Below are 18,425 nucleotides of genomic sequence, written 5' to 3' on the forward strand. Positions count from 1 at the left end.
TGTTGCATCCGCTATTTTCACGGGGGCCGCGCACAAGCAGAGAGCGGGCAGTCAGCCATATAACGATACATGAAGAACCACTACATGCCCGTGAAGGAAGGCACCGAGGTAGGCCTCCACAGAAGATAAATACCTGCATGTATTCACCTGAAACCTCATGACTCCCCGATGAACCATTACACCCGCATGGTCGCAGCTTGGACACCCAAACAGACAGTTTCGCTTTCGATGACGCCATGCACTCTAGACTCGCCGGCCCCTTTGGGAGCCGAAATCGGCGTTTGTGAAATCGTGCGAGTCTCACGAAGAGAGATCAGAACGCAGAAGAGAACCGCGCTCGCAGGCACCTCGCTTATAGTGCGCGACCCAGAGACGAGCCGAGGCGAAGAGACTGCTGAGACCGCCAGTACGCACACGGGTGTAACGCATCTTTCCACGGAAAAGGACGACTTGCAAAAATTGAGGCAGTAAATCTGCCTTGAAATCTCTGCGCCTTCGCTTTCCGCTTGCGCCAGCTACACACGAATGCCGATAAATTCACAGGAATCCCCAGTGCCCTGCTTGGAGATAGCGTCACTCTAGCAGCTGACGGGACGCTCCAGAGTTCAAACGACACTCGCAAACAGACCTCAGCTAGCCCTCACGTAGAAAACACCCGAATCCGGATTCACCGCCAAGAACTCCACAGTGTGTTGCAGGCCTGCAAGCATGTGCGCGCTTTCGTCTCAAGGTGTAAGCGTTTCGCGAAGAAGACGAAACTTCTGGGGTTCTCTTTCGTGGCCCTGACCGAGCCCCGACGACTTACATGTGAGTGCGCATGCAGATATCGTGGTGTAGACTGCGGCTCACATCATGGCAGGCGCATTCGCGGACTTTCGTTCGCGGCTACGAGGCACTCAGCCCTTTATGTCGCCACACTCACACACACACACACGCCGCCAACCTCCTCTTTTCCGTCTCCAGCCTCGAAAGACACCTTCACAAGCCGCGGGTCTACATGTCCACGAGGCTCTGGGCGATGGCAGCCTGCATGATCGCCTCCTGAGGAAAAGGACACGCAAAAAAACTGAAACGCTCACAGTCGCCCGACACAAAAAGAGCGTAAGGCGGGACGGAGGCACGAAAGAAGACACCCACGCAAGAATAAAGAGAGTTGAAAAATTCCACGCGTCCACGAGAAAAGAAGTCCGTTCTGAGAAAACTCAGCCACGCGAAGACGCAGGAGCCGCCAAGACGCAGTGGCAGCCAAGAGACGCAAGCAACAGATCGCAGAAAAAGGTGCGGACAAACGGAGAGGAGAGGAAACACGAAACAGACGGCCAGACGATCGCCGCCAGAGAGGACTTGAAGATGGAGACGGGCTTTATGCCATGGAGTCAGTCGAGCTCTTCCATAAAGCGCTTCTTCACTGCGTGTGCCGGTTGCGCAGAGGCGCACATATCTAAACTCACGCGAAGCGCAGAGAGAAAACACACTGGGCGCGGCACGGGCGTCGTATACGGACTCCGAGGACACAACCGGGAGCGTCTGCTGATACAAACACGCTTGCAAATCAGTATGCAGATGAGCCTCTGTTCACATGCATCGGGCTTTTTCCTCTAGTCTGCATGAGGACTTACATCTGAGTCGAGATCGATGCCTGCCGCCGCGAAGAGCTCGGCATCGTTCGGGGCGACGGACGACGCGCCGACGGGCGCGCGTCGCGTCGCGGCGTGGTCTTGCGCGTCTCGCGGACCCGAATCAGCTGCGTCGCCTTCCCTGCGTCTCACGCGCGCGAGAGAGGCTGGCGCGAGAGAGGCTGGCGCGAGAGAGGCTGGCGCGAGAGAGGCTGGCGCGAGAGAGGCTGGCGCGAGAGAGGCTGGCGACATTTGGCGACTGCGGCTCGCTGACACCGACGCGGGCGGCGTGCGGGCCCCCGCTGGCGGCGAGGACGCGACGATCTGCACATCGCTGTTGCTGTCTCGGTCGACGTCAATCACGTCGCGCTCCGGCAGAGGCGTCGCAGAGGCCGACGAGAAGAAAAACGAAGACGTGCCCCCCACCAAACTCCCCCCTGCCGTGCGAGCGGCAAACGGCGGAGACACCCGCCCAAAGTGCGTCAGCGGCTGCGGAGAGGACAGGGGCTGCGGAGAGGTCAGCGGCCGCGGCGGTGTTGCCGAGGGAGACGCGTGCGCCGAGCGGCGGCTCGCCACCGACGGCGGCGACACCTGAGCAAACAACTGACACTCACTGGAAAACCGGTGAAACGAGGAAAGCATTTCGTGCGCTGCCTCCGCACACGCGGGGACACCTTGGGAGGCGCATGCACCGCCCCAGCGCCAATCGAGAAGCGCATGCGGGATGCCTGCTCAGGTGCTTCGCCGCCGTTTTTCGTGCCTCGCTGGGCCTCCCCCCCCGTCCCCTCCCCCCCCCTTCGACAGCCGTCTCCTCCCCCCTCGACGGTGATCCTCCGTTCTCTGTCCCTCCTGCCTTCCACGTATCAGCTCTCTCGTCCCTTCTCTCGGCTACCCCCCCCCCCCCCCCCGGCCCCCCCCCTCCGGCTGCCGCTTTCTCTGCGTACGCTCGCGCGTACCTGGCCGCCTCTGTGGCGTCTGTACTCTTCCTCCTGGAGTCTCCTGGCGAGCGCGGCGTCGTCTTCCTCGACACCCTGCGACGAGGCGGCGCCCAGGGTGCCGAGGTCATCCTCTTCGATCCTGCTGCGGCGGCTGCTGGCGTTGGAGCTAGAGCGCGCAAGGCCCAGAGGCAGGGAGCTTGCATTCTGCCACCACGCCAGCGTCGCGGACGGAATCTCCTCGGAAATCAGCGTCTCTTGGTAGGTCGCGTCGGGCGGGCGAATGCCCTCGAGCTCCGCCTCGAACTCTCGCTGCAGGCGCCGCGCCTCTTCCAACGAGGCCGCCTCCTGCGCCGCGAGCTCTGCGTTGCGGAGATCCGCCCCGCCGCTCGCGCCGCCACTCGGCGGCGCCGTAACGGAAGAAGCAAGAGAGGAGGCAGACCCGGAGACAGAAACGGAGGGCGCGGACTGCGCGTCGCCGCCCTGAGCCGGCGCGCACGCCCCTCCAGCACACGAAGAGGAGGAAGACGTTGCGGGCGACGAGGCAGACTCCGAGGACAGGGCTTGAGCCGCGAGCTTTTCTTGCTCTTCGCGCATGCGCTGCTCCGCCAGGCGGCGCTCATACGCCTCCCGGTGACGCTGGCGGTAGTCCTCCATCCTTCCGAGAAGGCGAGTGAAAGTCCAGCAAACGGGCGGAAACCTGCGACACCGCTCTGTCTCCGCGGCTGTGAGATATATAAATAGATATACGTATACGTATACAGATATGTATATATGCAGATATCTATCCCAAGAAGTATGGGTGCTGCTAGGAGGAGAGGTCAGAGAAGCGAAACGAATCAACCGGCAGACGAGTGCGTTTCACAAGCTGCACATGTGATGATGTGAGGAACGGAGTGTGCATCAGCGACAGCTGGAAGAAAGATGCGTGGCTTCAAAGCGAGAGAAGACGAAACGGAACCGACAAAAAGACGACACGCAAGTCAGACAACGCAGGACGGGCGCGCGACAAGCGGCGTATGGAACAAGAAACCGAGCGCGGCGTCAAGACGCGGTGAGCTTCGCGGACGGCGAGAACGTTCTAAGGGAGACGAAAAAAAAAGAGAAACACCCGAAGCACGCACAGACAAACAACGGTAAGATCTGTGGGATGCTGGATCTCTGAGAGGCACGCCCAAAGCTTGCCTGTGACGGACTTCAGGGAAGAAGGAGGCTGCCGCAAACGGTCCACCGCGGAATGCGGACGGGGTTGAAACGCGAAGCAAAGCTCCTCGCGTGGCGCCTGTGTAGAGAAGGACGCGCAGCTTTTTAAGTTCGCTGTTGGGTCGAGGCTGCCGAGTCGCGCACGCTTCTGTGCCGTTGACCGCTGTCTTCGCGGTCACTGCGGGGACGAATTCTCTTTGAACGTTGAGAGCTGCGCCGAGGCGGCTGAAAACTGTTTGTCAGGAGAAACTCTGATCAGGACTGGAAGGAGACGGCTCAGACGAGCGAGGCAGGCACAAGCGGAAAGCCTCAAAGGCATTTGTCTCGTCATGGAGCCAGCGGTCAGCGCTCACGAGGCTAACAGGCGCCGATCTGCGAGTGGCGGCACAACGGCGGAGTAGGAGAAAAACGTCGTCGTTTCCAGGCGCCGGCCTCCTCCTTCTTGAGACAGCCAGAGCGAGTTCCACAGGAAAACTGCGTGACGAAAAACCAGCAAACACCGGAACACGCCTCTGCCGAATGGACGAAGACCGTGCAGGGGAAATCTGCGGCTCAGAGTTGCCTTCCAAACGAGGCGAGGGCTGCGTGCGCGGCCTAAAGACGAGGGAAGGCCTGATCGCACCGAAAGACGAAAGTCAAAAAGTGCGCTCACGAGACTCACAGAAATCACTGAAAGACTTCTCTGGCGGCGACTCAGTGCCGTGGGCTGGCCTGCCGTTTTCGAAAAGCTGCGCTGTTTTGCGCAGCTTCTTCTCACACGCGGCACTCCTCCCTCTCGCCAGGATCGTCAATTCCACCGACAAATGCGTGCCGAAGACTCACAGTCGTCAGTCCCACAAACAGAAACAAACAGAAAAACCCAGAAACTCGTTGGCGCAGATGCCGGGCCAGACAGGTGAAGAGACACCTCACCGAGTGGTTTTCTGAGGAAGATTTCCCCAGAGTCTCGGGAGCCAATAACAGACAGGGGCAAGCTTCAACTTGCCACCCGCCACTGCGCGGTTGGCGACATTCGCGCACAGCCGCCACGCGGAGTCATCCAGCATTGGCAAGCTTTGCCTCGAGCTAGCTCACAGCTTTTTCTCACATCAGGCGATCCCGCTGCTAATTCGCGATTTCCTTATTCCCCGGAGTCGAGAGAGACTAGCGGACGGAGGGAGTGCACGGATAGGAGCAGTTTCCCGCATTTGAGTAGGTCTCCCATTCGCATACTCCCCAGCGTGCGGTTGAGCTTTCAAGATCGAGGCGCCGACGGGACGCTCACAGACACAGCGTGCTGCCGCGAAGTGGCTATTTGCTGGCTGCGTTTGCTGGCTGCGTGAAGGCGCGCCAGAAACACGGGATTTTAGTTCAGTCCGGATGCCTGTTTCCTGAGCTCCCCGTTCAGTTGCGCCTAGCTTGCCGTCGTGAAACCGTCAGTTTGACGGAAGACGCGAGGCTGCGGGAGGAGGCGGGCGCACCAGCGAGGAGGCTGCCAGACCCCTCTCGGGCGGTCTCCCTCAAAGCTGCTCGCAACAAGACAAATACGAAAACTAGAAACGCACTCTCCTCCGTTTATCATCCCCCGCTCTCGCGCGTATTCACTAGGTGACCACCTTCTCACATACTCACACAGAGGGAGTTTAGCGAGGCGCACACATAATGTACGAGCCTGTCGCTGCACAACTCAAACGGGAGGCGGCTAGGCGAGCTTCCTATCATTTGTAGTCACCGATGGGAAGAGGGCGCCAGTTTTCGATTGGTGACATCGCGATCCATTCGCGAGAGGGCAGGTACCCTGCATACCGCACATAGAGCAAGCACAACGCCGTGAGAGTTCTACGGGACGAAAGGAGACATCGCACTAGAACGCTGTTTCTCTAACGTCCACTGGTCAAAAAGTCATAGACAAAGAGAGGGACTAGACGGGTGCACGTATGTGGACTTTAGCATTGAAGTGGCAACCGGTTGAGACATCGAGTCGCCATAGTGCTCGCGGCTGAAAGGGCGGAAGACACCACGGCGGCGGGATGACTTGGAAATGAAGTGGCTCGCTCAAGCCTATTCACTGCCTCGCCTCACACGTCTCGATGGGCGCTTTTATTTTCTACGCGTGCGAGAGTCAAAACGGAGACACGTTAATCGGCGTTGGAGCACGACTCTTACGACTGTTGGCACGGGTCACGCTTTCCTAGGACAGCATGCAAACTCCGAGGCCTCCGCAGCGAAGACGCTTTGCTCTCCTCGTTAGTCAGCACTCGCTACCAGGGTCTACAGTTGAGATCTGTGTATCCCGCACTGCACAAATGCGAGGTAGTCGTCAGGCTGCACCTGAATGAGGTAGTTCCCCTCGAGACTGTATGTGTGCAGTTCTGCAGCCGCTTTTCTACGACACAGATGCGGCAGTTGGTCGCGTCGGGGGCCTCTGGTCTGATGAGGGTGAACTGACGCGATATCGAACAGCTCCAGTGTAACCCCCGAGGGCGTTGCTGTGTAGCTAGCTGCCAGGGCGAAGTGCGGCAGATGCAGGTTCTTTTCGCAAGCGCGATTCAGTTCTAGAAGAATCCACTGCGGTACTGTGGTCTCAAATGGAAGCGCAAATACTCGAGAAGCTGTAGTCAGGCGAGCGCCCGATGCCACACAGAGACGGAGCTTCCTGACCGGCTCGCTGTGGAATGGAAACACCAGAGAACAGCGCGACGCGGGAAAAAAACAGGGGGAAAAAAATGGCGCATCCTTCACTACGGCCTCGCGGGAGTGTAAAACAGACAAGACGCGAGTCGACTGCGCAAAGGCCTCCCTCGGCAACTCACACGCGCACACAGAAAAGGACGACGTTCCCTCTAGCGCGCACATCTGTACATGTGTCGCGTTTCTCAGCATAATCCAGACCAACAGCTACTTTTTACGACCACGACTACTTGCCCAATTAGACATATACAACGGCATTCAAACATCCCGTACATGCGCCGTATCTCGGTTTCGTGCCTTGGGCAGGAAAAAACTTTCGCATCAAGCGACGAAACGTGCGGATCAGATACGCCGCCCTTTTTGTTTTCCGCCGTACCCACGTACTCTCGTCCGAGTATACTTCCGGCACCTCGCATGCTCCCAAATTCACTCTGCAAACACGCTCGACGTCGTAGCTTGCTCGCCCCAGGAAGCGCGAAAATCTCCTCTCTCCCTCTCCGCCTTCTGTGTCTACACGCGCCGGAGGCTCCTGGGGAGCGAGCCGAACACAGCAGCGCGAGCTTCGCTTCTGCAGCGTCGTACATCCCTTCATTTTCGCCCTCCAAGCAAGCGCCTTCTCCCTCACGCCAACCCCATCGCAGAGGAAACTCTAGTCTCGCCCGCGGCTCCGCGCTCTCCGCCGTCTTTGGTGCTAACCGCTTCCTCAGCACTCAACGAACTCGCTGGAGTCGGAGTGAGCGCCCGACAGAGCCAGAGGCGACGACCCGTGGCGCGCATGGAGCGAAGGGCATCCCTCCGTCAGTGGCGAGCACGTCGTGAGAAGCGGAGGCGACGGAAATGCATCGGTCATCTCGACGTCTCCGGCGACCTCTGAGAAGAGAAAAAACATGTCGTAGCTGCTACAGACTGTATCTAGGCGGCAGCTCAGTCAGCCGCGGGACACTCTCGAACTCAGAACGACCCCCTCGACACCGCACCAGACGCATACCAATCCGAAAGCGTGGAGCGCGGATCCCGGTTAGGCGCATGCATGCGCAGACTCCCACAGCCTTGCTTTTGTTAGGCCTCGTCAGTCTCGGGAGGGGAGCAACTGTAAGACTATTGATTCTGCTCAGAGGCACGCGACCTTTGACTACATTCACACCAACACCGCAACTGGCTTTCCAGCTGTCTCAGGAACCGAAAACGAACCCCTCTATCTGGCTCGGCCTCTCTACAGCCTCGCCCGCATGCCCCCAAGACAGCCAAACGGCCTCTGCATTTTCGCGCGATTTCGCCTCACCGAGATCCGCTTTCTTCTTCAGAAACGAAGAATCGGCTCGCGTCTCGCCCGCGGGCAGCGGGCGGTTTTTCGACGCAGGCGAAGCGCCGCCACCTGACGCGCCTCCTTCCTGCCGATGAGCGCCCCCCACTCCCGATCTGTTGCACACGGCCGCACACAAGAAGACCCAAAACTGCCAACGCAAGAGAAATATATAGTACATATATGGACTTGACACATCAAAGCGCTGCGCACTCGCCCGACGCGCTGCATGGAATCAAATCCGCTGACTGCTATGGACGTAAATATGCCGAGCAGCAGGCGCGGACGCATCGAATCCTGCTGCAGGCGATGCCCTATGGAACGACAGACGCGACGAGGACAGCGAGCGCGCCTCTGCGCATACACAGGTGTAGAATCGCTCGCCTCAGCGTGAGACCGCGCACGTGTGTGTTATGTAGACGAAAACGCATACAGGGACAGGCCCCGCCCATGGGGCAGCAGAAATCCCAGAGAGAGGAATTATGCGAGACGTACTTTGTTTGCGCCTCAGTTGTCAGCAGGCGATGCAGCATCCGGAGCTCCTCAGCTTCTACCCACAATTGCCTGCAAAGAAAACCCGAAAAAACGCCTCACGCTGGTAGGGTACGAACACCTGTCTACACGAATATTCACACAAGCGTAGGGCCGCCGCGCGCACACAAAAAGACCCAAGACTGTATCTTCCAGCCTCGTGAAAACCTTAGACAGACACATCAACTTAGGACTGACTGCATGCATCTCCTTTCCAGAGACGTAGATATGCGGCTCTCCGTCAGGCGAATTCAACATTAAAAAACAAAGAGAGTACGTCTGCCCAGTCAGTGAGGTTCTCACGCGGCCGCAGTCCACTGCTTAAAAACAATACGTGACTAACTGCCGTCGACTATTTTCAGTTTTTCAGCGAGCCCTACCTCATCGCAAGCAGCTTGCGGAAATCGGTTTCCATCCTCTGGCGCACATACTCGCCGAACTCGTTGCTCTCAGGATTGGCTTGATGAAGACGGCAGACCAACAAGTCCTGAAAGAGTCGGAAAAAGCAAACAGTGAGGATCCACACGCTATGCAGAGCTTGGAAGGAGAGAAAAAAAAAACGCCACGTGCAGACGAGCCGAGCCTTCCGGCTCGAAATCCAGAAAAGCCAAGTGAGAAGACACACTGGAGCTTGAGGTGACTAACAGATCCACATCTCTATATATACATGTATATGTATATGCGCCTGTAACCGAGAAAGGCACGCAACCTGCAGAGCATACATACATATATATAAATATGTAGGCATTTGAGGGATTCCTGAGGAGCCTGTCGTCTCCCGCCTGCGTCTCACACCTGCTGGCTTTCGTTGATTCCGTGGCGACTCGACGCGTCCTCTGCGCGTTTCTTCGCGAGTTGAAGCAGCTGTTGCATGCACGCGCCTCTGCGGTCTGAGGAAGAACGACACACACGAGGTGCACGGGAACTCGGCTAGTTCACGGGCGCTGTCGAAAGCAAAAAGCGCCGCTTTCGTTGGCTGGCCTAAAACCCTATTTCCTCCCCCCCTCTTCCCCCCGGTTAGGAAACTTCTGCTCACCGTGGACTGCGCGCTGCAGCGTGTCGAGCTGCTCAAGGTCTAGCTCGTGGTAGTCGGTCGCGCACGCGAATTCGTCGCGCAGGATGGCTTGGGGTTCCCGGTTCTTCCCGAAGGCCGTCTCGCGGTCATCGCCATGGCCGCTGGAGACCGCCAGCAGCACCGCCCCTTCGTCGCGCTTGCCTTCAGTCTTTTTCGTGCGCTTCGCGTAGGACGCGGACTCCGCAGCGACCTCCCCGTCGTCCTCGCCCTCGCCCAGGTCTGCGTCGCCATCGCCGGCGGCGCGACTCCGGCGGGACGGCGAGGTCGGCGAAGAGCCGCGCCGAAACGCGGGCACACAGGATCCCGAGGCGGAGAGAGACGAGAAGCCTCGCGGAAGCAAGTGCGCAAGCAGCCGCTGCGACGAGGCATCCAGAGGCACGTTCATGCTCGACTTGGAGCCGCGTTCGAGTCTGCGGCCTTCGCCTCCCTCGCCGACTTGCGCCCCTCCCGCGAGGGGCGATGGCCGCTGCAGCCGCGACGTGAAGCCACTACTGGAGGCCGAAGCCGAGCTCGAGCGCATCGCGTCCTCCGGCGAACTGGAGAGCTGGTGGGCACATGACGAGAGCGACGAGGCCAGGCGCATCTGCAACTGCGACGCTGTGCGATCCTTTCCGTCCCCGTCCTCCTCCGCGCGGCTCCCGGTACAGGCCTCCGTCGAAAAGACTGCCCGGCCGCGACCCTCCCGCGCGTCGTCGACCATGTCCACCTCGACGGGCGCAGGCCCCAGCGCGGGCGACGACGACGACTCGCGCCCGTGTCGCGGGACGAAAATGACGCTGCTGCCGTCTGGACACACGAGGGCGCCCTGCCGCGACTGCTGCTGGTGCTGCGCGCGAAGCCACGTCTTTCGCAGCTGACTCAGAGGAGGAGACGCCGCGAGCCCCGCCGACCCGCTCGCGGGCTTAGGCTCCTCACCACACGCCGCGCGCGCGTCCCGATCGCCCAAGCTCCGCCTCTCACTGGGCTCCACGACCGCGGTCGCGGCGGAGACAGTCCCTGTCGCTTCCAGAGCGATTTCGAAGGCCTCGCCGCCTCGGCCTCGAGTCGTCTTGCCTGTCGAGCCCAACCCAAGGCCCTCTGCGGAGTCCAACGCGGCCGCCGTCGCCGCTGCAGACACAGCCGCCACCGGCGACGCCCGAAGCGCCGCGCCGTGCGTTTGCTGCGCGAGAGGCGGAGGCGACCCACTGAGCAAGGAGGACCTCGCCGAATTTAAGCCGAAGCGCGTGGCCCCGAATGGAGACGAAGACGTCGTGGCGCGCGTGTTGCGAACGCGCGGGAGGACGGATCCCCTATCTCCACCCCCCTTCTTGGCAGAGGCCAGCAGTGCGGATGTTTTCTTCAGCGCACTCACCGCGCCAGAGGAGACCCTCGTCGCCTCCAACTCTTCACTCCTCGCGTCGATGACCAAGTCGTGCGCGGACTGAGTGTCTCTGTCGTCGGCAGTCGGTGCGAAGCCCGAGGAGGACAGCGACCGCACGGTGCCCAGCAACTGGCGCCTTGCAGCCGCCTTGGGCGCTGTCGTAGGGCTCGCTCGCGCCGGAAGAGTCCCTCGCGACGAGGAAAGCGATGGGCCTAGACTCGCCGTCCTGCTTTCGAGAGCCTTCCTCCTCTCATCGGCGCCCTTGCCTGCGCCGAGGCTGCCGCCTCTCCGCAGCGCCGCCCCAGCCGGCAGGGGCGAGGGCGCGGTCAACGCGTCATCGAGGCTCTCGAAGGACCCCACGCTCGTGCTGTCCCGGTAGCGGGCGCGACTTCCAAGAGTCTTCAGAGGCGAAGACGCAGCAGTCGAGGTCGCGGGTCGAGTGGAGCGCGCCGGGAGGCCGACGCTTCCGAGGCGCGAGGGCGAAGCCGCAGGCACCGAGGCGCGATTCGGCGCGCTTGTGTACTGGATTTCGCCGCTAGCGCTCGCCGTCAGCAAGCTTCCTCTACTCGCGAGGCGCGCGGAAGAGGCGAGGAAGGCCTTTCTGAGGTCTCCGCTGCACTCCCCCGGGTCGCGCCCGGCAGCGACGCCACGCGGCGGCGACACTCCCCCCCCGCCGGCCTCGTCGATCCTCCTCATCCCGAATCTGTCCTTCTCCTCGCTCTTCTCGTCGCGCTTCTTGCGCATGCCTTTGAGCTGCGCAGCCGTCCGCACGTGCTCAGGCAGCGACATGGCTGAACGCAGGAGCGGCGAGTCCGAGCTGGAGGGCGCCGGGGAGGCGACGCGAGCCCTGCGCGGCGACGCATGAGCGTCTCTCCAGCGCTCGCCCCCGGCAAAGAGATCCTCCTGGGACAGCGGGACTCGGCCGTCGCTGCGCGGCGACACGCGCGCGCCCGCCTCGCGCTGCCGCCCGTAGAAGCCGAGATCCTCCGACGAGGAGCCGGCGCTAAACGCGCTCGGTAAGGAAGACGAAGACCGGAGAGCGGGCGACGGATGCGAGGCGCGCGCGTGGCGCGACGACCCCGCGTTTGCTGAGAAAATGGAGCGGCCGCCGGTCGCCTCGGCGGAGCTGCTCGAAGGCCGCGACGGCAGAGAAGCCAGCGACGCCGAGGCGGGCGCCGGCGTGGCTGTCGGGGGGACCTGCCGAAAGTTCTTCACGCGAGACGCGTAGCGAAGCGTGTTCAGAGTTTGTTCGCAGCACGAAGTCGACGGAGAGACGGTGGCAATCATCACGCTCCGGCTGCTGCGCCCAACAAAGATCTCGCGAAGCACCTGCAGGGGTCACGCAGACGAGCCAATCACTAGAGGGTGAACCGAAACAGACAGCAAGCCTCAGAACAACGCCAAGACAGCAAAGCGCGCGCATGCAGAAGCGGCCAGACAGACGCCCCCGACGCCTCAGCCTCCGCGAGGTACTTGAATACGTCGAGGCCTCCCGAACCCCCCCACAAAAAAAACCCCTGTGTGCACACGACATATACACACATATATATGTAAATGTATTTTTGAAAACAATATATAGAATACTTATGCTCGAAAATGTGCTTGTGCATGCTCTTCAGGCAGGTGGCGACTCGCTCTTCTCCGCACCTTTGTGAGTTCGCTGTCTCGAAAGGGAATGTGAACTTTGTCTTGATCCATGGCGCGGATACACTCCTTGAGGGCGAGAAGCGAGCGGTTGATTCCTGCTCCATCTTGCTGCGTCTGCCGACTGTGCTGGAGCGTGTCGGCGCCTCGCTCGCTCCCCGCCAAGTCGATGAACGCGATGCGACCTGGAGACAAAGCGGCGAGAGCTCTTTTGATTCAGAAAAGCACCCTCAAACGCGCTCGCGCTCCAACGCAGACGGCGACGATAGGTGGAAATCCAGACGCCACCGACGATGAGGCGCCCAGAACAGAAGAGAGAAAAACAGAGAACACGCACAAACGCTCTCACAACGAAAAGGGTACACAGCATATCAAGACGCTGGACAGCAAATCCCGATCTGTGACTCACCGCACGTCTCCTCTGAGTTTTTCTCTCTGAGCATGACTTGAAGGATCGCATGCGAGCGCGAGGACTCGTCGTTCACGGAGTTGGCGCCTGAAAGGATAACGCAAAAAGCTCGAATCGCCGGCTGTGCTTTGAACAAGAAGCGCCACATGCAGTGAATGAAAGAAAAGAGAACGCCCCGAATCTACCACATACTGTGAGGAAAAACAAAAACTCCAAGGATGCGACCCACATTCTAGAGAAAAGACCCCCCCCCCCCCCCACCCCCCCGCGCACACATACCCACAGAAAAGGATATGTGCCCCGGAGGAAAAGGAGGCGCTGCACATCTATCCAGCGAAGACGCAGCGGAAAGGACGAAACAAAGACCAGAAAAAACAAGCGAGCAGTCGCACTCATGCGTGCACTTCCTCACCGATTTTTCGCAGTTCGACGCCTTCAATCATCTTGGAGAGAAGAACGGCTTTGTCGCGCACCTGCTCAACCCGCAAATCTGCGCACAGGAAGACCGCAAGAAACCACGGAAAATGCATGCGACGAGAAAAATCCAGCGCAATATCCCCGATTCTTTCACTGGCGCTGCGTTGGGCCGCCAACTCATCTATGCGCCTACGCATCAAAATATAGATATAGACACGTCGACTGTCTGTTGCGGCGGAGATACACATGCGCTGGGATACTGACGCAGGATACAGATATACATATGCGCACAGCGGTACGGCTATGCATCTGGGAAAAGGAATCGGAATGGGTGGAAGCCTGGCTTGCGGGAGAAAAACGTTTGCTCCTGCAAGAAAATTGTGATTTTGAGCGAGCTTACCCTTCACGATGACCTCCTTCTTTCCATTTTCCAGCGCTGCCACAAGCTTCCTGAACACCACCGTTTCCGCAGAGCGAAAAAACACACGCGTCGCGTTCCGTACTCCATATCTACACCGACATGTATCTACACAGATACAATAATAAGAGTAAGAGTAATAATGATACGTAATAATCGAAGCAGCGGGTACAAAGCTGTGAAACTCTCGAGGCAGACGAGAGGGGACGAAAAGGCAGGATGCCAGGGCGTAAAAAATCGGAAGACCAAAGCGCATACTCGCGTACATTCCGAAAGAAAGAGAGGGTTCAGAAATTAGTTTACCTGTTCTGGAGGAGGTCGAAGAGTTTGCCATTGTAGATCTCGAAGAAAGACACAAAGACCTCCTTCTCGCCGCCGTCGATGTACTTAAAGATATCGTCAGCGGCAAGCTCAAAGACGCCAGCTGCAGGCCGGCGAGACGCACAACGAACAAGTCTAGGGTATCCCTTTTCGAAGAAGCCCCGGAAAAATGTCAAATCTTTAAAAAAATCGAACCCCACCACGTTCAGCCCCAGGATTCGACGCATCCGAGTCTTCACTCGTGGCGCGGCACTGCGCCGCACACACGCTGGGCTGCGTCGCCGAAGGAATGTGCTCGCGATCATGTAATTTCCTTCTGAACACTGATGAAAAAAACGCCCACCTCTGCTGGGCGCACCCGCGCGCACTCGATGCCTCGGAGCAACGCCCCGAAGCTGAACTCTGGCCCCCTCCCTGCGACACAGTGGCATAGATACATATTCACATATATATACTTATAAACAATATATATATGTATATATTTATGTAGGGGTTGTCTCTGCGTCCACCCAGATAGGTGGGTGGACACGGGGTGTTGTGCGGCAGCTGAGCAAGAAGGGCTGCTGCCTCGTTTACCTTCGATGCCTCGACCGTAGGGCTGCAGCCCCAGCATGGTGTATGTTTTCCCACTGCCTGTTTGGCCGTACGCGAAGCAAGAGGTGTTGGCGTTGCGGAGGCAGCAGGCCTCAACTAGGGGCTTGACGACTGCGCGGTAGACGTCTGCGTTGGAATCCCGCTCGTCGAAGGCGTAGTCTACGCGGAACTCGTGCCGCATCACATACGGCGTCAAGTCTACCTTCTCTCTGCAGAAGGCGCGCGCATGAGGAAGCGAGGGAAATGAAAATATTTCTTCGATTCAACACGTGCGGGCGCCGACCCTGGTGCCGAGAACCTTCACGCGAGGCGAAAACGCGCACAGAACGATCGGCTCGCGCGTCTGGACACATGCAGCCGCAGCCGAAATCAGAGCCCCCAACCCGGAGCCGCCACACACACCGTATACATACATGCACGTAGATATATACACACGTATAAACATAAATGTACACATATACGTTCATACATACATATGCATATCCTCTCGTTGTGCACACGGATATGGGGGCGGTGAAGGCGCGGCAAAGGGGCCCAGAGGAGGCGCTGGTTCACGCAGAAGGCCTCACGCGGTGCTTCTACGAAGGCATGCATGCCCGCAGGCGATAGTGTATGTGTTTGCGGGCAGCCACGACTCCCACGCAGAATCCCAGCTGGCGTCTCGAAGTGCGTTACCTCGGTTCATCGACGAAGACGGCGTTTCCGCCGCGAGTCTGCACGAGGTCTGCCTCGCTGCGCCTTCGCTCGGCTTCACTCAGCGGCCGCTTGCGCACGACGACGGCTATCCGCGGCAGCGCGCGCGAGGGCGAGGAGGTCGCCCGCGGGGCCGTGGGCGCCGCAGAGCCATCCTGAACCCCGGACTGAAGGACATCCGCAGGACAAGGAGGCAGAAGATTAGCCAAACGAGGACGAGGCGGCGAACACCTGCGGCTTCGCACAGTCGAAACGCCGACTCGCGGCGCCCTGCAGACGCGCCGGCTGCGGCAGCGCCAACCAGAAAGCACGACAGCGGACCGTCGACCGGAGACACGTGAGATGAACGCAACGTGAGGGCACTAAATTCGGGCGAAAGACAGGGAACAGGGGCTCGGCGTGGAGAGAAGACAGGGCGTCGGCGTGTTGGCTGTTGAAGCCGCGGCAAGTGGAAGATGAACAAAACAGCGGTCCAGTCTGCAACGGGGAGCGAGCGAAATGCATCTATTTTTACTTGTTTTTAGAGTTTCAAAACCGGACCCAGCCAGGGTCTCGGCCGCCTGTGCGCCACGGCCGCGGAAAGGAAAGACGCAGCGCAGCAGCTTCTCCCTGAAGCGCGCCCACCGCCGGAACCCGACGAAAGAACTCCACAGGTTCCTTGTTTTTCTGTCAGACTTACGTCGCTTGCTCGAGGGCGCGGCGAAGCGCCGAGGGACGCTCGCCAGGCCGCCTCAGCGACCGCCGCAGCGCCCGACAGAGCGCCGTCTGAATCTGAGGGCGAAGAAAGCATGTTCAGCTCCAGCGAGCGGATGCTGCGGAGGCGGAGCGAGGAGGCAGGGAGGAAGGAGGCGCCGCAGGCCAAGACCGACAGCGCGCAAGAGAGCGTCGAAGACACGTCGCGGTCAGCAGGGGAGAGCCGCCGACTCGAATCAAAAAACGAAACAAACGTAAGGCAAGTGCGGACGCCACATCCGCAAAAGAAGATAAAGGCACGCCCGGACGGCGAGGCTGGGGACAGGAAACGGAGGACCGGGGCGAGGCGACGCAGGGGAGAAGAAGAGCCACGCCCCTGGTGCAGACGAAGCACATCGAACGGAAGTCGAGGCGACGGGGCATTCGATAGAAAACGGCAGCGGCCGTCTGAAGGCAGAAGTCCTGAAAGGCGGCTGGCGTCCAGAAACGCCTCGATCAACCGCCCTAGGCAAAGGACAGGCGGAAGAAGACGCCAGACGACGGCTGTGTGAGCAGCGTGCGCGAGGGCGAAGAGCGACCCGCCTCCTCCAAGTGGCGTGCGGATGGCGCTGCGACGGGGCGAGACCGTCGAGAAAGAACCGGCTGTCCCCTTTGCGCAGCGTGGAATTCTGGATAGAGAGAAAAACGGATTTACAGTTAGCTGGGGAGAAAGACCGCTCTGGCTGCTTTCATTGATTGCTGGACTGCCAACTCTCCTCAGACGCCACGCTCAGCAAGCTAGGGCACGGTGTGATGGATGGATGAACCAGAGAAGGGAACGGGGGAATGAACCCGTAAAGTAGGGACGCAGAGTCCTCGGAAGCTTCGTTTCCGATGTTACGAAGATCCTGGCGGGTTTTTCTCATCCCTGGCGCCGCGCGTGTCCCTTCGTAGATTTCTGTATCTAGCCTCGTCCATCGCCGTGTCCGTCCGCGGCAGGTTGTCGAGACAGCGGTCGTGCGCCGGCCCTGAAGGTGTGGTCAGGAGCCTGGAGAAAGAGAGGAAGAGAGGCGGCAAGTCGGGGAAAACCTGAAGAGACGAGCCAGAACTTGCCAGCTAAAGAAGCGAACACGATCGCCCTTTTTTTGCACCCACGCAGAGAACCGCGAAGCAGCTCAGCGAAAAGCAGCAACGCTGGAGTGTGCGTGTTCCAGGGTGCCTTTACACTCCCCGGGGTCGGTGGAAACAACGTGGGGGTGGTTTCTCATGCCACTGGCAGGCCGCGCCACTCGGCGCAAAGCACACAGAACTCGCGCAGTGCATCGGGCTGCATACTAGGCACGCGGTTTCTTCTCGTGGCCGCGAATTTCCAAGAAGACTCATTCTGACAGCGGAGTCCGGACATGGAAAGAAATGGCGTTGTCTGACACGACGTAGAAGACCGCTAAGCACAGCTGAGGCCCTGACGGCTGTCTCGCACATAGAGGCTCGAAAGCGGGCAACCCGCTCGGCGTTAAAGAACACTTGCTAGGCTGTGCGAACTGTGCTTCAAACGCAGATGCAGCCGGAATGCCACTTCGGGGCTACGCTAGTCAAAGCTCACGCGGACGCCTCGAACCTGAAGACGCGAGGATTTTGCAATCGATGACAGGCGCCATCTTTGCCTCTCGGCTTCACGTTCGTGGGAGAACGTCAACGGCACAAAGCCAGCTGACCGTGTGGCATATCTTCGCAGAGCTGTGCCGTTGGCACCTTGAGGATGTACAGCGAGCCAGCGCGAATGAGAAGACAGCGGTGTTGGGGCGTGAGTACGGGGTGATGACAGCTTGTGCTTCGGCTTCGACATCCACGCCATCCTCTTTGTATTCGCTGCATTTCTCCGTAGCTCCTACATACAAGTTTTCTCCAAGGCACTGTCTGGTACTGTTTTGGTTGACTCTCTGGCAGCCACCAGCGAGCTCTCCTCCATGCCCCTTGAACCATACAACATGAACGCCTGCAAGCCAAACATGCACATGCGCAAACGACGCTGCACCAGATGCCACATTTAGACGAGTAACTCGCAGGAGGTCCGGCTTGAGCCGTGTTTAGGATAGGCAAGCAACAGGAACGCAGTCCACAGTCGAAGACCAACTCTAGACTTCTCTCTAAAGGAAGCTGCTCCGCAGCAGCGTGGCCTCGAGCACCAAAGACGGAGAGGTCGACGGGCTTCAGACTACTGGTTGCCTCATGACGCCATAACGCCAGTGTCTCTGACACTCGTTTCCGCGATTCTCTCGTGCTTGTTCTACGCCTAGACGAACGCTTCTGCGCACCAGTTGATAAGCGGAAACTGGGAGGGGGACGGAGGACGCTCTTGTGGGACCCAGCGGCCTCCGCTGCGTCCCAAGCTCTTCAATAGCAACAGCTCCCATTATTAGTAGTTGAGCGTGAGTACGCCTCTCCAACGCTCGTCCACGAACAGTAACAAGTCAAGCCCAAAAAAGACACCTCCACTGACAAATCGTTGCACGACGCTGCCTGTGACGACGCGCTCAGTCCTGTTACATGAGAGGTGAAAGGCA

At 59.4% G+C, this 18,425-nt stretch overlaps 2 protein-coding genes across 2 annotated transcripts; both read right to left on the reverse strand.

Annotated features, from left to right (window-relative positions):
• Positions 1-993: 993 nt before the first annotated feature.
• Positions 994-3,208, reverse strand: BESB_067230 (uncharacterized protein; the record flags this gene model as incomplete). The annotated part of the gene is made up of 3 exons (XM_029365116.1): positions 994-1,041; positions 1,620-2,207; positions 2,573-3,208. 3 exons carry the CDS (start codon positions 3,206-3,208, stop codon positions 994-996), a joined length of 1,272 nt encoding a protein of 423 aa, XP_029218699.1.
• A 3,919-nt stretch (positions 3,209-7,127) lies between these two features.
• Positions 7,128-15,979, reverse strand: BESB_067240 (internal kinesin motor domain protein; the record flags this gene model as incomplete). The annotated part of the gene is made up of 14 exons (XM_029365117.1): positions 7,128-7,294; positions 7,707-7,843; positions 8,223-8,291; positions 8,639-8,745; positions 9,054-9,148; positions 9,295-12,022; positions 12,341-12,522; positions 12,747-12,833; positions 13,159-13,236; positions 13,564-13,613; positions 13,885-14,005; positions 14,479-14,705; positions 15,172-15,356; positions 15,869-15,979. 14 exons carry the CDS (start codon positions 15,977-15,979, stop codon positions 7,128-7,130), a joined length of 4,344 nt encoding a protein of 1,447 aa, XP_029218700.1.
• Positions 15,980-18,425: the final 2,446 nt, after the last annotated feature.

The sequence above is a fragment of the Besnoitia besnoiti genome, chromosome VI, assembly GCF_002563875.1.
Source record: "Besnoitia besnoiti strain Bb-Ger1 chromosome VI, whole genome shotgun sequence".
NCBI lineage: Eukaryota > Apicomplexa > Conoidasida > Eucoccidiorida > Sarcocystidae > Besnoitia > Besnoitia besnoiti.